Source organism: Ambystoma mexicanum, chromosome 2p, assembly GCF_040938575.1.
Source record: "Ambystoma mexicanum isolate Mex_15411 chromosome 2p, UKY_AmexF1_1, whole genome shotgun sequence".
NCBI lineage: Eukaryota > Metazoa > Chordata > Amphibia > Caudata > Ambystomatidae > Ambystoma > Ambystoma mexicanum.
This window is the reverse complement of record NC_090923.1, coordinates 154,018,136-154,045,443: the sequence shown is the minus strand read 5'-3', so window position 1 is coordinate 154,045,443 and position 27,308 is coordinate 154,018,136. Positions and strand designations below refer to the sequence as shown.

Genomic DNA, 27,308 nt, shown 5'->3' with positions numbered 1-27,308 from the left:
TGTAGAAACCGCATTATGAGGTTTAGGAAAATTACAGCAGGCCTCAGGCCTCTGAGAAAGAGACAAGCTGAGCAGATTCAGGCTGGACAGGAGAGCCAGATGTGAGAGTCAGGACCCGCAGCCAAGGTCAAGAGATACGGATGACATTCTAATCCCCAGATGAGAAAGGGACAGAAAACACTAATAAATACTCATAATACAGAGCTGCACAGCTCAATTTCATGGTCTCTGAACAAGTGATGTGGCCGAAGTAGACAATGAACAGCGATCAACAGTGGGAAAGGAGAGCCAGTCCCAGGCAGCCAGACACAGACCGTAACAAGTATGCAACAAGTGTTGCGCCGGACAGGAGAGCACTCTCATAACGCAAAGTGGAGCACACAAGTTACAATACAGACACAATCGTTCTCATCACCTTGAAGAGGTACACAGTGAGCTAAGAACCTTTTCGTGTCCAAGGCATGGGGATGTCAGCTCTAGCCAATCACAGTTTAGTACCCTAGGGGTGGGTAGCAACGGGCAAGACCCAATGGCAAGTCCACAGCACTGCACCAATGTTATAGTTAGTGAATTGGGGATGGAACAGGCCAGCCACCTGACATGGGAGGGCCAATAGAATAATATCTATAATGTCCTACACATAGGTTATAGAATACTCAATGCCCAATCACTTGGCCCAAAAGATTTTCTGGAGAGGGCCCAAGTTGTGATGAAGTACTGACGCCATTTGGGAGTAAAACCGGCCTGCGAGCCGAGGAAGAGGAAGATGTGCATGAATATTCTCTGTTCCTGTGCGGATCCCTGTTGGTTTCGTTTGTAATAAACCGCAGTTTGAACTTGCCATTGACCGAGCCCTCCGTGTATCCTGGGGGAGAGTGTTGGGCTCTCCAAGTCAGCGAACTGACAGTGTCCCACTGACATACCTGGGAGTTCCTCCCAACAGCCCGCACTGGAAAACAGCGCAGATCTTTATGTGTGGAACACTGTTTTGGTTGACATCCCTAAACATTGTTTTGTATTAGTTGTGAGGGCAAATATAGGATTTGGACACAGACTTAAGTTGAACATATTGACAAAAACTTTTCCTTTGTTTCTTTAGGTAGGGGAGTCCCACCTTAGTATAAGGCAAGTTAGGCCTTACCCCATCCTGAATCTTTTGTCTGTGTCTCCTTCCATGGTGCCAACCTCACACAGGACAGGCACATCTGGTGTGAACCTGCGTATTCTTCCAGCAGACAATCCTAGCATTTGGTGCCCCTACATTGTAATGTGTTTTTCATAGCACTTATCTAAATATTGCGTATGTATTAATATTCTATTATTACACATGGTAATTGGTGCTACACATCAACCCAATAGTTAAATGTCCACCTCACATAAGTGAGAAACTTGCAGTCACAAGTTTGAATCCCAGCAGGAACACCTTTAAACTGCATGCATAATAAACAATAATGCCAAAACATGATGTTATATTAAGTGCTCTATTTATCCACATCTCTTTTTGTAAGTCGGGACAAAAAATGTGTGTAATGCACAGAGCAGTCTGTACTAGAATGAGAGGACCCTGGCAGCTGGTTGGGGCTCCATTTCCTCCACCACAAGAAAGATACAATCCAGGGTTTTGGGAACAATCAACACGGATACCAAAAATAAGCAGTGAAATGTATTTGTGAATATTTCTCATACATATTAATTGTGGACAGCCTAAGATCCTGACTGGATTTGGCATGATTTCAGTCCAATTAAAAAGTCACATGCAATTTAAATGAGCTCAGTCACACACAGTAGACTTACACATTTTCTACTTTTGTTTTATGAATAGTAAATAAATCCCCACATTTGATGCGATGGTTACAAAATACGTTCAAATGGTATCTGGAAATCTGTCATAGGAGTGTCCACTGTTCTGGGTAAATGAGTCTTCCATATAGATCCCGAGTTTCCCACCACGGGTTTATACTTCTAATCCATAACTCTCCTTTCTCCCCACCCGTGATATCTCTAGGGCAAAACAGAACCTTGATAACTTCGAACTCAGATGACCCAAGAAGTTCTGCCAGCTTTGAAAAAAGGGAATTCTCAATTACTAATCTATGTTTCTATAGTGCAAACCTACCTCGGAAGCAATGAAGAGCTGTACATGTCATAAAGCAAAACAGTAGCAATAATTCAACAAGTCATTAAGTAAAGAATAGTGAGAATGATAACAGTGCAATATATGGTTGGGTCGTGCACAAGGCCAAAATCTTGGTTTCGCCAACGTGTTGTTGAAGAGCCAGGTCATCCATTATTTGCTAAACTAATAGAGATTTGGAGCAGTCGGGATTGCCATTGGGTTGGAGTTCCAGAGAACCGGAGTATAGCATAAGAACAGTTTCTTGGCAATTCTCAAAAGGATCATTAATACATGTGCAGGGGATAACCTGGCAGGTAGTTTGTCTGGAATCAACTGCGCAATGGAGCAACTTTGCATAGCCATGTGCTACTCCTTCCACCGTTTCTCCGACTTGGAATGCATGAATGCACCATAGTCAAACATCGGGCACCTGGGAGTCACTTTAAAGAGTCATGTACCCATCAGTGTGCTTTGCAAGACAGCCATGAACGGATATAGTGTGGGTAGTCGGTCAGATTTCGATGTTTCCGTACTATCAATGTGCTGCCAGTTTCCTGCTTTGTCTATCTCACACATATTGAGTACATTGGGTATTGGACTTAAAGAGTAAGAATGATACTCCTAAACCCACTATTCCTGAACCGTCCCCACATATTCATCCCGAGAGCTTACAGTTGAATTATAATCCTACTAGCCAGTACTGATGAGGGGCAGTGGTGCATATGGTTTGCCTTCCCCATTCATAAATGCGTTAGGAGCAACCCCCAGGTGAAAGTGTTCCCATGAGTTGCGAGTGGAGGAGTAAAATTGTTACTGCAATAGGTGAGTAACATATACACAAGTGGCAGGTGCAATTATTCACAACAACTGGCCCTGATGCTCAATGGGAGCACCTGATGCTAGGGATCATATGATTAGGTTTGAAATAAATATTTTATTTATTGGACACATCTGGAGCAGAAAAGACACGGCAGAGAGTACATGACAGGTGGCGCACAGAGAGTTGGGATGATCAATTGTGTGTGAAGGTGATTGGCCCGATCGGTTTCTCTACAGCTGTAAAGAAATAAAAAACTGACATTATTATTTACTGCCATTCGCTACCAAATTTATATTGTTTGATGATGTGCATCAGGCGGAGATTGTGTGTCGCAAGACGACGAAAGTCGATTGATTGAATGATGGAGTCCATGTATTGCTTCTTTACGCGCTTGCACTTTCCAGCTGTGACACAGGAAGAGGTCATGGTTTGCATAAGTTAAGAGTGTAACTGTTTTAAAAGGCTACCTACCGGCCCAAAACCTCCCCACGTGACTTACTTCAGGGCTACGCAGGTTCAAGCTGTGATAAAAGTAATCGCCTTCGATGGTGGCGTAGGCATTGGGAGCCTGCATGTTTTCCAGGCTCAGCTGCCTGAAGTTGCCAATCTTGTCAATCAGCCCTGAGAAAAGGAGAACAAGTGTAAAGCATACACAGTCTTAGAGCACAGGAACAATACCACATTGAAAACCTATTTTCTAAAACAAATATTGATTTTTAAGAAGCTTCTGCAGATGGAAATTCACTAGCAGCAAATTAGAACTCAAATGAAACTGTCTAGTGCTTAAAGCTAAACATCAAAGTGTCTTCCTTTAACGTGTGTTTCAAGAATTTATTTCCATACATTTTCAGAATTTCCAAATTCAATGTGTAAATTGTTATCACAATCTTATAACTGGTATTTTCAACAGAACTTGCGACTTCAACAAAACTTCATTACCTAGAGGTACACAGGTTTTTCACAGGGAAACAGAGTACAGATTCAATATACAAAGATAACATATTGATGTTACAATGATATACAACTGTTATTTTTTGCGTTTCCTTCATAAAGAGCCCGACACTTCAGAAGTTCCACCACTCATTCCAGTCTGAACGATTTAAATGGGGCCTTGAAAACGACAGGCAAGAGAAAGAAACAATGCTGGGCTGCTTTCAAAGAGGCCTGAAGGGACGGCTTAGTGTCAGTCATGGCATGTGCAGACCTACTGAAGGCCGGGATGTTAACTGCGAGTCCATCTCTATTCAGCCTGCTGCCCACCTAGGTTTAAGCTTGGGATAAGAAACGCAGCCAGTCACTTGTTGGACAGTTGTATTTAGAAAATTATTCAAAATGACAAGTCACATTTTCACTATTGCCTCTACGAGGCTGATAAGACTTAAAAAGAGCAAGCGGTTTGTAGCACTGATGCCGTTGCGAGATTGGGGGTGGCACAGTCTTCCAAAGGTTGGACTTGTGCTTCTGGCGGTCAATAGGGAGATGGCGCCATCAGTCATGTTTGTACTTTTGCCATGTGAAGGCTGACATGAAAGGATAATGCTGTATTGCATTACGTCTACATTTGAGTGAAAATAAAAATAAAAGAAAAACGATCTGACATGAAACAGGAGCATTCTTCAGTCTGTGGGGCTAGGCTTTTAAAGTGCTAGGAGGAGTGAGGTCTTGGGTAGGAGAGTATCCAGCAACCTTTGGCTCAGCAGATGTGTAGGATTACAACTCTTATTAGCCTTTGCCAGCATAGTCAATGGTGAGGGATCATGGGGACTGTAGTGAAAATTATCTCTGGAGAGGCAGGTTGCAGACCCCTGTTTTATAAAAACAGATGGGGCTGAGGCTGTGTCAGTCAAGTGGCAGTGACAAGCCATAGAAAATAACTGGTCCGTCTGTTTGAACCTCTGGGTCGCTATGGGTGCAAAGAATGGGAATTTGTTATTTGGGGCAGTTACTCATGAAGTCGCAATGTCTGTTCAAACTAGCTTCCAGGTTATTAAATCTGCATGCATTTGTATTCATGTTTTTCTTGCATTTTCTGTCCTAAAGTTATATTTAAGCACTGAAATGTTAAAGTCATAAGGGTGTGATCTGTTTCCAAATGAAAGGACGGCTCCTTCAACCATTCTTCAAATCATTGGAGCCAAGACCCCTTAAAAAAAAAGAGCATCCTGCAAAAGAACTGGAACTCGTTCATCCGCCTTCAGCCCTGCTCCTTTGCTGCTCTCCAAAGGGCCTTCATCTCCCATCTGCCATAGTTGCAGACCACTGAAATGTCCTCCATAATCACCGGAAAAGTGGGGCCTCTCAGATTACACTTGGCCCATTTTGAAAATCCATCACAACAGTGACCATATCTGCTCAGGAAGCTCACCCTACCAGGGTATTTGTGCAGACATCGGCCATCCTTAGGAGGAAAGCCGCTTTTTATCTCCGTTTTCAGATTGTTAGGATGTTACATGCTTGGTTAGAGTAAATAATATATGGGAGAATATCCAGACTGTGATCTCTCAAGACTGTCAGGCTCTCAAGAGACCCTCTGCTGGAGTTCCCCACTCTGATCAATTCAGTGGTGGTTTCCATGGTGGATGCACAGAGCCATTTTATCCACCCAGGTTTAGGAGGAGTTCCTAAGACTTCTCCAAATTGATTATGCCCCCTAGTGGTATGAAGTTCCTCATGGGATTGGTTAAGGGGTTGGGGAGTTTAATTACACTTGCTAACTTATCATTAACCAGAGTCCTGCATTGGTAAATTACCTCTGAATGAACAGTTGGTACCGCAAGATTTGAAATATGCACACTGCATGTGGCGCCATCTTGAATTCGGCTCTCTCGAGAACCATGTTTATGGCTTTCCAGAAGCTTACTTGTTCACGTTGTATATGGTGGCAAACAGAGGATGTGCTTGCGCACTAACTACTCGGATGTCCAGATTATGTCTGCTAAGTAGTAGCTGTCTGCTAAGTGGTAGCTGTGGTTGGGTCAGATTCCGTGGGGCTGCTCCCAAAGCTCCTTGCTTCTACTTGATGTGGCTGTTGGGGAGCTGGAATTATTCTTGCACTGCACTAGGCATTCTGGAACCTTGAGTCCTTATACTTGGGTATGGATGTTTTGCATTTCACCAAACTGCTATCAACTTCCTTAAGACGTAACTCAGCAAGTCTAGTCCTGGGGGCCCTTTTTATATCATGCCCAGCATTCTTACTACTTATCGTCGTTTACGCCGTGGATTACAAACCCTTCTTGAGAAGTGTATACTTTGTTTCATTTGGGATCCAGCTTCTGGGAGGCACATCAGATAGTGACTGGATGGTGGCTCGATTCTCGCACACAACTATGCGGAATTCTGACAACTCGATTTGGGGTTGTTTTACCGCGGATGAAATGTCTGCGACGGAAATGACCACATGAGAAATGTACATTATGCAAAATTGTTTGTACATTTCCAAACACGGTAAAACAACACGAAATCTATTCAAACACTAACCCCTGTGCACATTCCCACCCCCAATCACTACTTACATTTCATTCCGTCTCGCTGGTCCCTGCGACGCCAGCTCCCCTTCACTTCCGTGATCGGGAACCAGCGCCGCAGGGTCCTTTTCCATTTTGTTTTTGTCGTGTCAGCTTCAGGGGTGTCCGCCGCAACCCCTGCTCACTATACTGTACAGTATATAGTATAGTATAGTGAGCGGGGTGTTGCGGGGGACAACCCTGCAGCATTTCTTTCGTTTCTTTTTTTGGTCGGGTCAGCTGCTGGAGTGTCCCCCGCAACTCCCGCTCACTATAATGTATATTATATTGGGCGGGCGTGTTGCGGGGGGACACCCCCGCAGGCTTTTTTTCTTTCTTTTTATCAAATGACCTACACCATCAAATAGATACTATAAAATGTCCTACGAATCAGACAACTCACCACACCAAGCAATGCAACAATGTGAATTTCAAGGGTTTCTTCTTTTAAAATAACTGAGCCATCATCTTGTAAACAAGATAATAAAACCCAAAACCTAACTCTTTGGGTTCTGTGCCACTATGACGAGGATCTCTAGCTGCCTCTTTCTGGTACAGCTGATATCCTGTCTTGGTGGTACTTAGAATTTCTTCAAAGATCGATTTAGAAAGACCACTCAGAGACTGCTCCGAGCGGTCTTTCTAAATCGAACTGTCAGCCCCTGCGTTGCACACAAGTGTGTGCAGGGGATGAAAGGCACAACAGAGCCAGAAGCGGGAAGTCGCTGGAGCCCAGATAAGCGTTTTGTTTGTGTGTCTGTGTGTGTGAGTAATGTTTGGGGAAGGGGCAGGCAGCAGGTAACTGTGTGCATGTTTTAATGTGTCTGTCATTTGAAAGGCTTTTGGCAGGGAAGGGTGTAGAAGAACAAGTTACTTTCTTACCTGGTAACATTCTTTCGATGGGATGGTCCGACGACATATTCCATATCTATGACAGGTAATGTCCACAGCTGTGCTGCTTCGGAAAATCTTCGGCGTCTGCGTCGATGACGTCGATGCGCCGTCCCCGAGGACCTCCTCCGACGGCCGACGTCACCCGATGTGATAAGTAGGACGCTCGACGCCTGTAGCCTCAGTTGTAGTGTTTTCCCCCAGAACGCGTGCCACCAGTTTTCTGCCAGTCAGAAACACAAGACCTTGCGGAACGCAAGCTGCAATCGCAAAAGAAATTCTGCAGCGGGGAAGGTAGGGAGGGAGCGATATGGAATACGTCGTCAGACACAGATACTCACGGGGGCCCCCCCTGCCCCCTGTGAGTATCTGTGTGCCCCCCACCCCCGTGAGTATCTGTGTGCCCCCTCCTGCCCCCCGTGAGTATCTGTGTGCCCCCTTGCCCCCCGTGACTATCTGTGTGCCCCCCTGTGAGTATCTGTGTGCCCTCACCCTGCTTGCCCCCCTCTTGCTCTGCGCTCCACCCCCTCCTCATTTCCATCCTCTTCAACATCCCTCCTACTCCCCCCTCCTTTTCTCCCCCCTCTTAGACTTCCGCCTCCTAGCACTTACTCCTATCATCTGTTCTGTGACTCTTGATAGCAGCTTGTCAGTCCCCCCCTCCTTTTTGTTCTCCCCCCCTCCCCTACTTTTCAATTTGTCACTGACTTTTTGATCAGTAGTGTCTTGTTCTCCTTCCCCCCCCTCCGTCCACTGGCCCCCCCAACCACCCCACCTCTTGTTACCACCTGCACTGCGTAAATTGTCGTCAGACTTAGTAATGTTACTGCTTGCTCTGTTTTCCTTCCTTTCCATCACCTCTTGCCTTACTTGTTCTATGCACTTGCACTATCAGAAATGTCGACAGGCCTATTATGATAGTTATTTTCACATTCTGTATTGTTTCAAGGACTTTTGCTGAATGTAACTGTATTTTTCCTATGTCCCCTCCCTCCTTGAAGCGCTTTGAAACACATTGTGTATAGGCGCTATATAAATAAACTATCATATCATATCATATCCCATCGAAAGAACGTTACCAGGTAAGAAAGTAAATTGTTCTTCGTGGGGATTGGGTCCTCCGACGTATTCCATATCTATGACAGACTCCCAAAGCAGTGCCAAGCAAGGAGGTGGGAAAAGAATTTAGAACACAAATTTAGCATGCCCAATCAAATTGCGGAATAAAGGACTGCCTTGCCAAAGGCCAGATCCTGCCCTCGGATGGAATCAAGGGAGTAGGGACGTACAAAAGTATGTACTGAAGCCCAGGTGGCTGCATCACAGATGTGACGAATAGGAACACCCCTCTGCAGGGCAGTAGACGCAGCCTCTCCCGTGGTAGAATGGGCCCACAAGCCAGCCGGAGGGTCCTTACCCGCCAAGCGGTAACACTCAGAGATAGCTAAAATAATCCAACGAGACAGTCTGTTTCGTCACAGCTTGTCCCAAACGCTTTCCAGCGTAACCAATGAAAAGTTGATCGTCCACTCTGACCCGGGACATGCACGAAATATAAAAGCTCAACGCTCTCCTAGGATCAAGCCTATGGAGCCTCTCCTCTTCCTTACCAGGATGTGGGGGAAGATAGAACGCCGGAAGAACAACCTTCTGGCTCAAATAAAATTCCGAAACCACCTTCGGACGAACTCTAAGGACAACCCTGTCCTTATGAAACACAGTGAAGGGTGGCTTAACTGAAAGTGCCTGTAACTCACTCACTCTGCGAGCGGAAGTAACCGCAACCAAAAACACAGTTTTCAGAGTTAACAATCTCAAAGGGAAAGAATGCAAAGGCTCAAACGGAGCACCCATAAGCACTTCAGAACAAGGTTCAAATCCCAACCGGGCACCAGAAAAGGTGACGGAGGAAACACATTAGTGAGCCCTTTCAAAAACTGAGAAATTAAAGGAATCATAAAATAGGAACATTCTTCAGACGAGCGCTTAAATATGGACAGCGCCGCCAGGTAATGGTCCCCACTTGCAAGCCCCTGTGGGCCAAGGAAAGCAAAAAAAACAGAACCATGGGAATGTCACACTCAAAAGGATCCACATTCTTAACTCTGCTCCAGTCGCAGAACTTTCTCCAACGGCAACGGTACAGAGACTCTGTTGTCGCCCCCATGGCCGAGAGCAACACCTCCATCACGTCGTCAGGGAGGTCCCAACCCTTATACCTCAACCTTTCAGAAGCCAAGCGTGAAGGTTGAGGGATCTGACCTCTGGATGGCGAACCTGACCCACCTCCCCCTCCCGTGAGAGCAGATCGTCTCGGTAGGGAAGATGACGTGGAGGGCAGATGGACAAGTCGAGAAGGTCCGGGTACCACGTCCTCCAGGCCCACGCCGGAGCAATGAGGATCATCCGGGAACCGAACCTCCGTAACCTCCGCAGTACTTGCGGGATGACGGGGACTGGAGGAAACGCGTACAGCAGTGGGAATGACCACTCCACCACGAACGTGCCTCCTAAATTCCCGCAAGCAGAACCTTTTGCACTTCCGGTTGACACTGGAGGCGAAGAGATCCACTTGAGGGGTCCCCCAAAGGGCGAAGATCTCGAGCAGAATCTCCTAAGCCAGCTCCCACTCGTGAGATATCGTGCTCTGCCTGCTCAGAGCGTCCGCAGTCTCGTTGTCGTCTCTGGCCAGATGAACAGCCGAGATCGAAACTTCCTGCTGGATGGCCCAGAACTTGAGCTGTATCGCCTCCCTGCACAGAGGAAGTGACCCTGCCCTCCCCCCCCTTTTTGTTGAGGTAGTGCATGGCCACCGTGTTGTCCGTTAGAATCAGGACATCATGCAGTGACTGCCTCATAGCCAGTTTGATGACCTGAGGCAGTCACTGCATGTTGCCAGTGGACTGGACACTTCTCCGGAGGTGGAGTTTTGTAGGCCGGAGCCTGGCACTCATGCCGATTCTTCACACTCGGAGGCGCGGACAGACCGGTGCCCTGCGATTCAAGAATCACTAACATCTTCTTCCCGAAGGAAGCCCATTCCTCCGGTGTCACTTGCATGGTGGGATAAGCGACCCGCCGACGGGCGGAGTTCTCGGAAGAGGACGGGGAAGGCGACCGATGCCGGTGCTTCTGGGAATGCCTCGAAGAGGCGTAGGAGTGGCGAGACAGCCTCCTGGAAGGAGACCCACTGGACTTCGACGATGACGCGGAGAGCCGTCTCTGGAGTCATCCGTCGAAAGCCCCGTAGACCTCGACTTCCGGGGCTTACACACCAACCGACCGACAGCTTCTTCTTGCATTCCCGCAAGGCCTTGGCCGTGAGCGACTGGCAGTCAACACAGTCGTCCTTATCGTGGGCCTCCCCGAGGCCCCAGAGGCAGGCATCGTGCGAGTCCGTGACCGACATCTTGGACCCACAGTCCCCGCATTTCTTGAAGCCCGGACGCAGGGTTGAAGACGAAGTAGACATCGCCACAAACAGGTCTTCACAAAAACTGAACAGGTTCAACGAACCGAGAAGAATACAGCAAACTCCAAAGAGTCGAGCGGTACCGAGATTCACGAAGCGAACACGTTCGCGGAAAAAACTGAACTGAGGCTACGGGCATCCTGCGTCCTACTTATCACATTGGGTGACGTCGGCCGTCGGAGGAGGTCCTCGGGGACGGCGCATCGACGTCATCAACGCAGGACGCAGAAGATTTTCAGAAGCAGCACAGCTGTGGACATTACCTGTCATGGATATGGAATACGTCGGAGGACCCAATCCCCTCGAAGAGGGAGGTAAGGGGGACTCAGTGGTGAACAAAAAACTTGCCAGGGGAGATGTACGCTGGGTAGAGGAATGAAGGGGTGGTGGGTTGGGTATCATAATGTGATATTACAGCATATTGAGGTATTTTTTGTGTTCGGTCTTCAACATGTGGTAATATCAAATAGAACCGTCTTGGCTCCACTAAAGTCTCTAGGTGCGGACTTCCTTGGAGATGCTCTGAATCCCCTCATGTACTGTAATCGCTAACAAAGCTTTGGGATTTTGAAGCTATATGGTTCCAGGACCTCAATCGTGGAGAATTCGGTCTCCTTTTTTATGAAAATGTGCAACACCAAGGTATGAAGGTACTTTCTCTTTTGCCCGTTATGAACATTCAGAGGGAGGCCTGTGTGAACCCTAGACTCTTAACCTTAAGAGTTGCCCTCCTCATTGCAATGACACATCTTAAACCTCCTCCTGCAGTGGGTTATGCCCCTGTACATCGGGTCTTACCTATAACCTCAGCTACTCTGTCAACATCAAGACCTTTACTGATGGTACAATAGTCTCTCAGATGTTATCAACTGCCTCTCGTTAACCCCTCAACTCCTTCCTTCTCATTTCCACCTCCTCATTGTTTGTAGCTTTCATTCTCTCAAACATTTTACTCCTCCAAGGTCCCCTTTCACGCTTCAAGATTGGAATACACCTGACATCTAACTCTGCTTCCTTCCTTGCATGTTAATCCAAACCTCCCCAAATCTCCTCCTTCCTTACAAATCCCTAACCTCCTCCTTGATTATGCATCCTTCTTCCTGATGGGGGGGGAGAAAGAGAGAAAGAGAGACCAGTGGTTGAGAGGGGGTAGGAATGCTGGGAGGGGATGGAATATAAGTGGAGGAAGGCAGTAGAGAAAGAGGAGATGAGAGGGAGGAAGGAGGAGGAGGACAGAAAGATGAGAATCTAGAGAGAAGAGGAGTGGCAGAAGGTAAGCGAGGAGAGGGAGAGGTAAGATAGAGGCGGAGAGGTAAGAGACAGACAGACAGGGGGTCCAGTAAGACCAAAGGTGAGGGAGAACAAGGGATAGCAGAGAAGGCAGGAGGCGATGACAGGTGTGAGAGAGGCAGTGAAACAGAGAGAGACAGAACAAGAGCTAGACTGGTGAGAGCGGGAGAGAGATAGAGAGCGAGAGAAACTAAGAAAGTTTTTGGCATACCAAAAGCAACACGAACAACCTAGAGTAAAGGTTACTTAAAGAGCCTCATCATGAGTTGGGCGGTATCCCAGCGCTAATAGTGTCACAATTGGGTGGAAAATTGTGATTTTTACCTCCAGCAAAAAGCTGCAGGTAAAACTCCCATTTTCTACCCAACTCGAGATTGGGCAAAGTGGTAAATGCGGTGGTAATAGCTTTACCGCTCCACCCAACTTGTGATGAGGCACTAAGTCCACTGAGAAAGAGTGATGGAGAAAGCTAAAACATTTATGTCCCCCATTAGATCAGGTTAGATCTAAACTGGTGAGAGATCATGTGAGCTGGTAAGACTTGGAAGATCCATGGAGGGTTTATTGCCTGCATTTGTACTCCCGCACCTCCAGACCCCTGGGAGAATTGGCAAACTGAGACACAATGCTTGCCATGAGCTTTCACTCAAGGAGAGGGACAGGCCTCAGTGCATGGCAGGAGGGTGACAATATCAACTGCCTGACAGGGACACGGAATAACTGTGGGGTACGAATACCCATTCAAGTGCTGAAAATCTTGAGAAAGTGGAGGTCATGGGGGGACTGGTTGAGAAACTTTGGAAAAGCGGATGTCCAAGACAGACCTGTTCAGAATAAATAAGACAGTGGAGGTCTAGGAAAGACCAAACGAGAAACCTTGGGAAAGCCTGCGATCCAGGAGGGAACGGTGGTGAATCCAAGCATTCAAGATCAAGGAACAGACTTGGGTGAATCGCAAGAGTCCACAAGGCGAAACCTACAAACAAAGGTGATGAAGACCTTGAAAGGCATAAGAAGCAGTGGAAATACATTACCGGGAGAAATCCTGAAATCAAGTGGTGAAAGGAGAGAGATCTAGAAGGAGTAGTCCAGATTGGCTAATTCCAGAGAGTCTTTCCGAGAATAGCCTAATTTATTTTCCTTTTTGTATTAGTATAGGGATGGACTCGTGCATAGGGTGTAAACTCTTGTTTTGGCTAAACATTTATGTTATTAAAAATGAGTAGCCTGGAGGCTAAGGACAAAGTTGCGAATCGTTATGTTGGCGCCTCCATTTGAACATTTGATTTTTAGTCTAGGGTGTCCCTGGAAGGGGTGAGGACTCTTAAGCTTAGGTCATTTAGGAACTTTTTGACTTCTGAAACATCAAGGTGTAGAACACCATAGGTAAGTCTCACTTTTATTTAAAACATCCTTCACTTTGTCTCCTCAGAAGGACACTTATTGGTTGTAGTAAAAAACAAAAACCTTTTAATTCAGATAGGCAATAGTCCAACCTATTCCTTACGGATACTGACTAAATAAAGTGCTGTTTTGTTACAACCATACAAAGTGTGGGATATCTTGACCCACTTTTGCTCTGCCATGCAGCATCCCTGTGTCCAGGTGGTGCCAGAAACATCAAAATGGCCGCAAAACCCTTATGCGCGCCAAAACCACTGAAAATCGTGCTTTGCAAAACACAAAAAGATGGCTGGCCAATCTACCACGCATGTCGTCAGTGGTGGAACAGAGATCTCACTCCTGAAATAGGTCACTGGGCTCCACAACAAGTGAAAATGAGGCACAGAGGGAAAAGCAGTGCTCTGCTAAAGGAAATCCAAAAATCTTGCTTTAAATCTTTTTTCTTTGTTGCTGAAACTGCAGAATGCCGGCACAAAACACCCTTAAACATCCAGAATTATTGCTGTGTGCTACAATTCACTTAGTTCAAGAAATCATTATGAACATACAATGTCCTGAAAAGCTGAAAGTATCAAAGAAATATCCACAGCAAAAGTTGCCTGCCTGTGAAATCTGTCAAAATCTGGGCGCCGTACCCTCGGACGCCTGAATGATAACTGTCAGAAGCCTGCATGATAAACTTTAAAACCTGTACAAAATGAAGTCAAATGTTTGAAATCTAAGTGGCCTGTTCCTGATAGTAACCTATGTTGTAATTGTTAAATCCTATATTTTAGAATCTGAAATAAGTGTTCTAGCTGCTAGTTTGAAATCACAAGTTTGTTTTCAAGCCAAGGAAAAATGCAACAGAATTAACATTAAACTGAAGCCTGGCTAAGCCACCCAAACTGGAACAACAGCTCTCCTTCCAGTTTCTCTCCACCAGGAAATCACACCTCTGGTGGGGGGGAAGAATTTGCTCTGCAGTAGGGATGAAGACAATGGACTTCCTCCAGCTAAAGGAAAGGCTAAGTGTAAAGGGTCGTAAAATGGCCTCTGCCCAGGAGAAACAGGAAGGAGACTGCTTTTGAACTGCAGGGAGACAGAAGGAGACAAACTGTGGCTGAACATACACAAAGAACATTTTGTTTAAATACATATAACTTACTATGTAAAATTGTGAAAAATGTAGAAATAACAGCATTGTTAATGTGATTTCTGGATGCACAGGGGAAAAGGCGCCAGAACTCTGTGGCATGTTGTGGGAAGAAACGGCGGAAAATGTGATATTACACAAAATGTATTTCGGATAGAAGTTTGAAACTTTATATACGTATGCCCATGTTATACGCGCACACTTGTACAAATTTGCTGATAAACTGGACATTGTGTTCCTGATAAAAAGGGTGAAATTCGGTGGAAAGCAGACAAGATCCTACAGTGACTAGGTTTGGAGGAGTATCTGCTACTCAAAATATGTAATCTGTATATATGGTTGTTATAGAGGTTGCACATGTGGAAATATGTATTGTACCAAAAGTAGATTTTGTGTTCAAGAGGTTAGGGGTGGACTCTAGGCCTCAAACCCACACCATCAAGGTGACACCCTATTTCTCTCCTCCTATCAAGGCAGAGAGGAGGCCTTGACCAATCCATGTCCAAGTGGCGAGCTTAGGATAAACCAGCACACACACCCCTTTATCATAAGCATAAATAGAGACAGCTCAGCACTTAGAAACACACAGATTCACCCACTATCTTGATGCTGGCGGAGTACCCTGCAGCAGAACTATCCAACTTCCTTGCTCCAGACTCCAGAAATTTGGCAAAGCAGAAAGGGCCATTATATAGCTGCACCATTTTCAGCTAGGCTTTAAATTTCCAGAACCAACCCCAGAAACCTACGGGAAAAAAAAAATAAAAAAATAAAACAGCAGGGCTGTGCTGTACTGCTTGCCTGCTAAAAGAATTATCAGAACCAAAAGATCCAATCCAGTTGTGGCGAGCTGTGACCAGAGCCATTGCAGATCAGATCCAATCCAGTTGTGCCGTGCGGTGCCCCGTGCGCCTTGACGCTGCCAATCCGATGTGCCCAGCAGTCTGTCCTGACCAGAATCCCTGACGGTTCCGTTTGAAAAACATATAGTGAGTATCTATAGATAGAACTGTGTCACTAGCATATGTACTGTCCTTAGTAATCCCTGTCTTAAACCCATCCTCTCGTTCTTCCCGAGCCAGTATTGTTAGAACTATCTTTGCGTGGACTCTTCTCTCATATGTGTTCCTAAACCCATTGATTAAGAAAATAATTCCCAAACCAAACAGAAAGTAGAGTATCACACCTGAACTGTATGATCGGCCGTGAATGACCTTCCTGTGTGGCATCATACTTTTTGGTAGTCTTTAAGATAGTGTAAGAAATCCTTTTTGTCATTTAAAAAGTGCATTCCCGTTTCCCATTCTTGCGCCGGTCTCAGAAAAACGACCTCTGCTAAAACGTCCATAACTTCTTCAGTTTTTGTGCTAGAAACAAAATTTAGCTAACATCCACAGCTTTAATTTGCCTCTAAAACTGCATCCCAAATCCATACGGTTCTCCCGTAATCGCGATTACCACACGCTGAAAAGTTTGCCACAAATTTCGTTTTAGGGAAATTCTGTCACGTGTAAAACAGCTTTTGACTGCTTCCGACCTTAATTTTAAGATTTCACATTGTTTCTTAGTATCAAATCATTACTAGTGTTTGTGTGTAACTATCCAAAGCGGCTCCCATAAGAATTTAGACAATTTCAGCAATTTAAACCATAGTTATTGTTTTTAGCCAATCCATTCTCAAGATAACTTTAAAATCATTCTGACCGCTTGCCAATCAATTCTGTTTTCTCTTGTGTTGCTGGGGGGAAATTGAGATTGATATTTTGTTTGAATTCTGCCATTCCTGAATACCTGCTCTGTCTTCTCTTATCTCTTTACATTGCCTGTTGGCGGGATGAGGGGTGTGTAGGGGGAAATAGTAACCACACTGCTATTTGATCTGAACACACTCAAAAGTATTATTTCTGTGTTGAATTGTTTTGCTTACTATTACTCCTGGTGTATTAAAGAGATTATCCATTGTTACATCACCCCATTGGTGATCATTGTGTACCCATTAAAACATAGTATGATTAAATTGTGAATACATAAATAAATATTTTAACTTTGCAAACCAGCCGGATTCCTGGCTCAGTGTGACCGGGGGGAGGGGGAGGGGGCAGCGGGGGGGGTGTTACAGGAGATGGGGGTGATATGAGTGGTACATCGTTCAGAATAAAATAACTTTTAGACACAAATATATAAGGATTTCAGTTGTGCATTACACGCTAGGCGTTGACTTAGGCGAGTGCCGGATTGAAATCTCTTACAAAAGTGCATCAAGCTTATCGTTGCTCGGCCTTCCACACTTGTCTGTACAATCTCACTTCTGGCCTGCCTTCTGACAGTCTACGGATTTTTAGAAGATTTGCAATTTACCAGTATTGCAGCTACAGATCATGCGTGACACATTAGTGTCACATGTGGAACAATAAACACTACAAGTCATACAGATAGTTCAAAAGTTTTTACTGCCTCCTTTGCAGGCCCTAGTCTCTAGGTTCTGTCTTGTCCCATTAGTGAGGACCTAAAGGCCACTTGACCTTCTTTATCTAAGGCTCCACTGAAGGACTTTATAACTATCCAAAGGTTAGTGTTCTAATGGCAAATTGGTGAGTGCCTTGCAATTACACTGTTGGACTCCGGCTGGTTCCATCATGCCCACTCATTGCTTTCCTTCTACTCTTCCTACTGTACCCCTCTGCCTTCCTCCTCTCATCAATCTTCTGCCCCTCCAATTTTTCACTTCTCCTAGGTCTCGCCTCCACCCTTTGATGCTGTTCCTCCTCCATCCCTCTCTCCCTCCTTGTTGCTACTCCCTCGTTTACTCTGCTTCTACTCTTCTCTCCTTCACACTACCATTCTCTTCCCCATGCTGCTATGCCCCTCATCCACACACCTTTGACCCAGTACCATTCACTTTACAACAACTACTTACACTGGCCTTTTACATATGTGCCCCCCCAACACACATATATATATATACATACATACATACATACATACATACATACATACATACATACATACATACACACACATACACATACCATTTCCACTCGCAAGCCAAATGCTCTGCTTCTCTACAATTCACCTTCACAGTCTGCCACACCTTCCTCACCCCTTGTCTCGGTCACCCTCCACCGCTGACCTCACCCAAATAACCCAAGTGTCATGCATCCTGTTCTTCCCTTATATTCCCCTTCCTTTCTAGGGAACGGTTGCTCTTCCTTGGCCAATCGGCCCCGTCTTCCGCTCCCAGGGTGTGGCTGTGTGTTGGAAAGGCATAATTAGTGGACTAAGCCAGAGCCACTTTTAGCATTCGAGTTTGCAGCAGATTGGCCATGGAGTCTCAGAATGCTATTTATTTATTTATTTTTGCATTTGTTACAGCGCACAAAACCCTCATGTAACTCGGCACTAGTTCCATTAGGGTACAAAGTTGCATGTTACATTTAGGAAAAAGAGGAGGAATGCAATAGTCTTAGGAGGAATATAGTCAGTTGATCAGCCACGTAATTGTTAATGTACGCGTAATGGGGTATGATACCAAGTACACCCTTCTAGGGCTGAACGAACACGCTGACCTGCAATGCTTCTCACTAGGCTATGAATGCAGGCAGCTGTAGGTGGCATCTCTCTCCCTCCTAGTGGCAGAGGGGTCTATGTTTCTGCGTGGGTGTTGTCTTTTCCAGTGGGGTCGTTTCTTTAACGACTGGCTGGTTCCCATCTTTTCCACGTGGGCATGGTGCACTGGCTTTGTTTTTTTTGCTTTGTCGCTTTCATTCTGGAAAAAAACTGATAGTCTCTAAAAAAGAAAAGGGACACTGGCACGTATTCTGATTGAGGCAAGGCTGAAAAAGACAGTGTACTGAACAAGAACCTATGGGCATAAGGAGGTGGGTGGGAAGGGCCAGAAATATGGGCCCTTTCAGGTGACATTGTCCACCACAGGTGTAAGATTTTCTATGTGTGCATTAAATGTACCTGGCTACTTGGGCACACGACTTTCACATTTTTTGTCAGGCCCTGCGGTGCCTCCCCTGCCTGCAAGGAACACATTATCTATTCTGCAGCTGCCAATCATCCAAGTGGCATCCTCTGCTGCCCTTTTTCCTTTCTGGAAACTCATATAGATGATTTGAGGAAAGCTATGTTGCTATACTTCAGATGTGTCAAAATCTGTTGTACCTAATTACTCCATCTCCTTGCTGCACAGCACTGTGTTATTTCACAGCTAGATTTGCACTTCACTAAATCAATCACATACAAACCCCTCTTCCTTGTCTATGTTTTGGAAGTGTGGTTCGATCAATAGCAACCGCTTTTTGTTTTTTCATACTACTGTTTGAACTCTATATTGTCCTCATTTTATGGTGGTCTTTACAGGGTTGCCAGTATCCCGACCGGAATAATTGAGGCGGGAAACCGGCAAGCCTGCCTTACCGTCTCCTCTGCGCGATATCCCAATATTACCGGGACATTACGGGCCATGAGATGGGATTTACTGAATCACCATCACCGTTAGTAATGGTGCCAGTGATTCAGGCATTTGCTTGCCAGCAGGGGCCCGAATTTCCGACAGGTCAGGCCTGCCTGGAGATCCGTGGCCCCCACCGGAAAACCTTAAGTGTGCCGGTCCGGTAAAAATGCTGGAGCCAGAAATACTGGCATTTTTACTAGATCCACTTGTAATGAGGCCCATGTCTTTGCAGTCTGAACCACTTATCGTCTAGCAGCAAGAAGCCCATAAGGGCATACAAGTGTTCCGTCAAATAAAATGGAAAACAGTGAAAGTCTCAGCTTAAGATACTTGTGTGGTACCTGAATGCTCCCGTTGGTGATTGGGAATATAAATAGGTCACATCTAGGATGAGTAGTAGGAATGTATCCATTGCCCAAGTGTTTCGGGAGGAGAGGGCCAGTAACGGTCTGCTAGCCCCAGGCCAAAGTATGTTAGGGTGTAGCGAGGCCCTGGGGGAGCGTTCTAGACTGTTACTTGCCCTGTACATCACTGAGCAAGGATGTCCAACTAAACCGTTCAATTGCACATGCCCAAATTCTCTAGAAAAAAACGAAAATCAGAGATGGCTACCACAGGAAATAGTAAAGGTGATAAGTCCTTTCATTATTTCTATGGTAGCCAAGATGGGCGAGGGAGATCACTACAGCGTTTCAGTGATGCGGCTACACACAGACAAGTAGGGCTGGGAGAAGTACTGGTGGGGAGAACCCTGACGGACAAGGCCCGAGTTGGTGCAAGGGGCAGCAATGAGGGGGCAATGTGGCAAGTGAATGAAAATGTTGGTAAAGGCGCAGATGGCTTTTGGAAAATGTGCTGGCTACTAGTAAATGCCATGTTGGTTCCATGCTATTGATTGGCCTGTTCCTCTCCCCCCGGCGGCTAACATTACATAAGTGCAGGTTCCCCCCGGAATGCCTGCCCTACATGGGTGGTCTGGTCTGTGCTCACCCTTCAGATGACTACTGAATGCCAGACCTGTCTTGTGGCAACTAGATAAATATCTCTTCTGGGTCAAAATAGTTTAGAAGAACCTAGGTAGGACCACGCAATTCAGGAATCTTAAAGTACTAATATTTTGTGTGAGACAATCCTGTTGGTGACAAAGGAAGGGGTGCTAAGGCATTAACATTGTATCTGTGGTGCAGTGCAGAGACAATTAGGTGTCCTTGTTGCTCGAGCACTTTGTTGCCCCATCACGGTGGGCCAAGAAAGCAAACGTAACCTGAGAATTTACACTGCAGAGCTTCATATTGGGCTCCCAGATCTCTAAAGGACAGAACGAACGTGAAGAGTTATTACATCTCACCAGTCAAATTTAGGAAACATGCAATCCAACTAGCTGCAGGGACCTCTCATTTCAGAATTTCAATACTTAAACCAGACCTAAAAGTAGATTGTAAGACTACTTCAGCAAACACTAGTCCACTCTACGCAGTCACTCATACGTTTCGCATTGATGATCGTCCATCCAAATTCGAAACCCCTCTTGGCATATATTTGAAATTCCAAGTGGTGGCCTGTTGCACCTGCACTTACTGTCTCAAACGTGGTACCCAAAACATGCATTCAGTGGGTGGTGCGAGGCCCTACCAGCATCTATGAATGGAAAAAGCACCTTCCAAACTGAGGGAGAGGAAGCATCATCTATCAGGACAATGTGGAGTTCATGTGAGGATTAGTGCTTGCGTGCAAACTGGGATTTTTCTAGTCCTTCACGAGTCAGGTGATTCCGATGCTTGTTCATTTCCATTTTTCTCTACGAGAACCTTGTAGCTTTGTTAATATTAATGAAAGGGAAGTCAACTGGTGATTTTGAAATTGAAACAGATTACATTTTGTGTAGGAGAAGCTTCTCATGACTACAGTTATGATCAAATCTGATACCATGAAACAAGGGTGTGTGGCCACAATTACCTTTGGAGAGATCGAACCTTCCCACTTGGACACTGGAAGCAACTGCAGTGAGTGACTCTACAGCCATGGCACTGGACATAAAAAAGAAGCAGAAATGTTGCTTAAATTTGCCATCAGACATCGACACATCAGGGAACGGAAACCACACACCAGTGGCATCAATGCAACATCTGAAGCAAGCTATGGAATCCATTAAATAACAAGCCTAGGCATAAGGAACAAGTTACTTACCTGTAACTGTTGTTCTCCAGCATGGGTCTGGCATGGATTCACATGCTCATGAATATTCCCCGTCGTCTGGCTGGGAATCCTCGGTAAAGAAAAAAATCAGTATCAGTTTTGTTTCTGATCGGTCTTTCTTAGTAGTAACCAATCACTGATCACTGGGTCATACTGTGCCCAGCAAATGTCTGCCCTCTCCCCAAGCCCCGCCTCTGGCAGCCATCCTCAGATTTGGTAGCACGCCAAGTGGCAGAATGACCAAGTGAAGAGCCGCAGAGGGGCAGGTGGGATGGTTCGCATGTGAATCCATGCTGGAGAACAACAGTTACAGGTAAGTAACTTGTTCCTTCTCCAGCATGGGGTCTGGCATGGATTCACATGCTCATGAATAAAAGAATACATAGCAGTATACACATGCACAACCACGGGAGGTGGCAAAGGCTCAACATTAAAGGATAGTTCCGGGACTTTTTTTTTATTGTTCCTATGGTTCGGCCATGTGTTTTTAAGCATAAATCGGTAGATCGTAGAAAACTTTCCTATGGACCTTACCCGACTTTTCGTCCATTAACGCACTCGAAAACATCCGCCATTTTATGATAATCCTATCATTTCCCCAACATCGCCCTGGCTCACCTGCTTTTGCGGCACTAAATCAAATCCCCCGCCCCTGAGCCTGACATCAGCAGACGCGTACCGCCCATTTCCCGTTTCGTGTCAACAATCGCTGCGCCTCAGCTAATGAAGTGTCGCCATGGAAATGGCAGGACGCCTCTTTCCTCAATAAGTATAAACAGACCGTTTCACAACACACAGCAGCAGATTTTCGAATCCATTCCTCTCTCTGTGTTACTTTGAGTATTCTGTGACTCGTTTCTGTGCTCTGGTCAGCTACCTTCGTTGATTGTAGCCCGTGTGAACAGATACCAGTACCACCGCTATAAATTATTTTACTTTCTTTACCACACAATGGCTACAATAATGCCGTATATGTACGAGCCCGAGTACACCGAGGAAGAACTACTGGAAAGGCAAGCACACGAAAACGATGGGGATTCGGACGGCAGTTGGGAGGACCAGTCAACGGATGAAGAGCCTGGACCATGTCGCATGGACGGCGTCTCCACCTGGTGCACGTGCAATCGGTGCGAGCTAATGCCAACTGAGAAGGAGAACTGCTGCTGCCGAGAAAACTCGGGATGCCTGGCCTACATTTCGGAAGGCGAGCCAAGTCCGCAATGCATCACTGAGCTGCCAGAGTTCAGGGAAGCCTGCCTCTCACGGACCGTGTTGAGGATGATGATGATGATGATGGTGCTTATGCACGAACTTCGCGGCACTGTTCGTCCGCGTAATCTGCGTAACGAGTAATTATACTCTGGTTGTGATGTCAGTGATGCCACTACTATGTCATGGTTGTCTCCCACATATAAAATTACATCTACATATCATTCGAATGCATGTAAATTGGTTCCATATTGTGCATTTTCTAGATAGAATTTTTTTCAAAGCAGAATGACATTTTTTACCTGAATCGACAGTGATAAGAAAGTTTTGTCATTTTAATACAGTTTGCATCTTTCGTTTTCACAGGTGGTACAGGCTGGTGGCCTATCGTTGCTTCACTTGGTGGCTTCACGGGAGGCTCGGACACCGCGTTCGGAGAGTAATACCTGCCTGTGCGGTACTTGCCATTAGACAACATTTTCCCAGCGACAGTGGACAATACCGCGGATTTTCCCTGGATGTGCTGCAACCGCAAATTTACAATGTGTAATGTTTATTATTTATGTTCAATTGAAATTAAAATCCAAAATAAAACCCAATATATATTTTAACAATGGTTGTTTTGATTTGTTCAAGCGTTGGCAATAAAAGGAAGGCCGTTGTATTTTATTGATACAAAACATGGTTATAGGTAAATATGGTTGATCATAATAAATCATCCTTTTGGGCACCGGGTACAGAGATGACCACCTCTGGCCCGTGCCGCCTTGCCACCACAGGCCAGCCTGCTGCTGACTAACTGCCTAGGCATCCAGGGTCTCCAGGGTGAACTGCACCCATATATTCTCCTGGGAGGGTGAGGTATTTATAAACTCACCCCCCTGCCTTCCATGTACTAGATACTGCAGCCAGCCTCTTACATGCAGTTAGATGGCCTCTCCTTGGTGAGGCCCTGCGGCAAACGAGTCTTGTCTGCACGACCACCGCCCCAATCCACCCCCCGCCCTATCAAAGGCAGTTCGCACCGGGGTACTTGTGCTGGCAACTGGAGCAGTCAGGGAGCGATAAAGGCCAAGAGGTGCCAAAGACCATGTACACTTCAAAGTGGTCTATAGAGCATGGGTTGTTGTTCCCATGTCTACCTCCAGACCCCGTGTCTCCTGCCAAGCATCCCCCCTCATGCTGGACGGCCCCCTGCAATCCACATAAGTGTGTCTCCATTCACGAGTCTTCCTGTGTCTTGTCTGCACGACCACCGCCCCAACCCACCCCCCGCCCTATCAAAGGCAGTTCGCACCGGGGTACATGTGCTGGCAACTGGAGCAGTCAGGGAGCGATAAAGGCCAAGAGGTGCCAAAGACCATGTACACTTCAAAGTGGTCTATAGAGCATGGGTTGTTGTTCCCATGTCTACCTCCAGACCCCGTGTCTCCTGCCAAGCATCCCCCCTCACGCTGGACGGCCCCCTGCAATCCACATAATGCCACGACATATACACGTCATTCATTCACAAACACACCCCTGTTTCGAATTCTTTATAACCCACTTCATATTTCTAATGAGCACTTCTTTGCGCTTTGCTAGTCAACCCGTGAAGGCGCTGGTTATCTGCTCTTCGTCTCTGTGAACTTCCGTGACCACTTCGAGGAAACTCGTCAGTTTGCAACCTGTGAACTGCTCCCTGTTCTACGACAAGAAACTACTCTGATCCCTGCATCTAACTGTTTGTTCGTCAAGGTAAGGCCATGTACCATAATCATTTTGCGTCCAATTTCTTTTCGTTCAAGACAGTACATGCAAGGAACTAGTCACATGTTCTGAGTTTACATTGGTATTCATAGAGAATTGTTGATCTTTACTTTTCAGAACTTTCCACAATGCCTGTCTGTTCCATTGGCGGTTGCCCTTCGAAGACTCATAATAAATCTGAAGGTACTATAATGCATGTTTTCCCTAAGACAATAGATCAGATAAGAGAATGGGTCCGATATTGCGGATATCCACCGTCTGAGCTTGAAAGTAGAGTCCTAGAAGTCTTTGCGGACAAGAGGGGTGATCGATACCGCATCTGCAGCAGGCACTTTACCTCTGACATGTACTCCACATCATTGCTAATAAAGAAGAACACACCGCGAGCGAGGCGAAAATTCCTCTCAACCGCTATTCCCAAGCTATTCGTCCACATCCCTCCACTGGTGAGTCAAGTTTACGTATTTATCTCTCGGCCTTGCGGTAGTGTGTAGCATTAGCTAACAATAATTTCCCCATTTATGTATCCACTCAATATGAAGGCGGAAGATTCTCCATCCGTGTCGTTATTGCAGTCATCAGCCACTTCAAGCGCCTATCGGGTAATCTTACTTGGCTATTCTGCCACCGACTTGTTTTAGGCATGTAAATCAATAGTTTTAATTTATCGTGTAATTATGTTACCTAATGGTACACCCTTGTACTCGTCCTGTAGTCTTTGTTTTCAGTTATAATTATTGTTATCCAAAATAATGCAAGTACTGTCTTTCAGGGAGATGCTGAGGAGTCCAACGTATTGACGACTACCGTTGATGTCACTCAGATGCTCGAGGTACGTTTCAGGACAGTTCCGTCGCCCTCCTATGTGTCTTCAATTTTGTGTTCATTACTAATGAAAGTCCTATGTTTCAGGGAGTCGATGGAGCATTAGTCCAAGAAGAAGGGGGTCGGCTTGCAGAAGTGTGCACCGCAGTTACATCGTCCCTTGATGTTCTTATGCATTTCGAGGTATGGATACTGACAGTTCGATCAAGCGAAATCATATGACGTGATTACATCCGCTATACTTCCTTCTTTATTAACGCAAGTACTATGTTTCAGGGAGATGACGGAGCTTCTTCTACAAGAACATCACCCCTAGTAGTTGATGCAGATCTCTGGGTGGTGACACTTCCAACGATCAAGCAAATCGAATCATATTTACATATCCATTATTTATTTTAGACAACTGATCATTTGTGCAGGTCTATTTAGATGAGCCGTTCACGCCTGCACAAAGTTTCTGTTCTTTTTATCAAAATAGAAAACCATACTAATGCAATTACTGTGTTTCAGGGAGTCACTGAAGCATCATCTTCAATAATATCATCAATGGAAGTCTATGAGGAGCCCGAGGTATGGATCTTGACAGTTCCATCTAACTAGATCAACAATGCGTGAATAATTGTCGTTTGAATGTTCTACACAAAGTGTTCATTCGTGTTTTGCTATTGAGATGTACGTGGGTATTGGTCCCCAAGTACATTTTGTGTTTTCAATATTATTATACATACTAATGAAAGTTCTATGTTTCAGGGAGTCGATGGAGCGTCAGTGCGTGATGGATGTGCTTATCATGAAAATATAGTCGTTGCAGCGCAAGAGGAAGTGGAGACATGCACACACGAGTCGGAGCAACAGCGTCCTGATGTTGAAGTTCGAGGCAAGAAAGTTTCAAAGAAAACAAAGCAAAAGAAGGTTAGTGTCCTGGTCACTATATTATGTTGTTTTTCACTGTTAATAGTTCAATACTGTAAGTTGTGTTTAAACTGAACATCCCTTTTCCAATCTGTCCTCTAGTTGCGAGTGGGTGTACGAACTAGATCTACACAGACAGTGAAGCGAACGAGAGATGTTGCTTGTCAAACCTTTTGGCAGGGACTTGAGACTGGAGATGCATCGTGCCAATGGGAAGAATATGAAGTGATTGACAACGGAGCTATACCACATGCAGCCATTGATAGTGAATGTCCTCCTGGTAGTTCGGATGCAGTTGGAGATAAATTCACAGAATCCACACCCGCAAAAACTATGACCGCGAGAAAGTTGAAGAAATTGTCCTATTCACCCATTGCCGGAGAAGGAACAGATGTTGCAATGGAAGAGAATGAAGTGGACTACAATGAAACACCTTCAATATCACTGAACATAGCGGAAGACGATATCAGAGATTCTACCTTTCATGTGAGTGACATGTCCTCAACGTTACAGGCCGAACCAGCTGGGATGCAGAGTGACAGTATAAGGAAAGAGGCCAAATTCATTGTATTCGATAGTTGTTTGATTGATATTATTATTCGGTTGAAATGTGGGCATTCGGTAGGTGGGGAAGTATGTGGGGAGCCATTGATTAATGTGACTCGTGCAATTCGAGGCACTAACCTTAAAATACATGCCACCTGTACAAAATATCATCCTTTCTCATGGTCTGCACAACCCATGCTGGGACAACTGCCAGCAGGCAATCTACTTTGTGAAGCGGCTGCACTTTTTAGTGGTTCAAGTTTTAAAAAATTAGAGTCTTTCTTTCAGTTTGTGGGAATCCATTTCATTGCGAAAACTCAGTTCTACAAATACCAAACCGATTATCTATTTCCAGCCATTAGCGAAGCTTGGAGAATGGAAAAAATGTCTATTGATAGTACATTCGCGGGCAAACGGTTCAGGCTAGCCGGTGATGGACAGTGCGACAGCCCAGGATTTTCAGCCAAGTACTGCACCTACCACTTTCAGGACATGGAAAGTAAGAAAATTGTGAGTTCGGTGGTCGTGCAGGTGTCACAAAGTACATCCTCAGTGGCCATGGAGAAAGTTGGCTTTGTAGCATCATTGCAACAACTACAATCGCGGGGAATGGTGATCGACCTGATAGCCACGGACAGACACGTTTCAATTGCCAAGACAATGAGAGAAGAGTACAAAAATATAAATCACCAATTTGACGTTTGGCATTTTGCAAAAACAATCAATAAAAAATTGTCGGCTGCAGGTAAAAAAAAAGATATGCAAGGTATTTCAC

The 27,308-nt window shown here is 45.5% G+C and overlaps 1 protein-coding gene across 1 annotated transcript in view; it reads right to left on the bottom strand.

Annotated features, from left to right (window-relative positions):
* The window catches only part of TMEM43 (transmembrane protein 43), a 239,491-nt gene that overhangs the window by 23,246 nt on the left and 188,937 nt on the right, over nucleotides 1-27,308 (bottom strand). The window contains exons 7-8 of the mRNA XM_069643404.1: nucleotides 21,053-21,123; nucleotides 3,436-3,557 (exon numbers count right to left, since the gene is read on the bottom strand). Coding sequence (XP_069499505.1) covers nucleotides 3,436-3,557; nucleotides 21,053-21,123 — 193 coding nt within the window. The remainder of the gene's footprint in view (nucleotides 1-3,435; nucleotides 3,558-21,052; nucleotides 21,124-27,308) is intronic.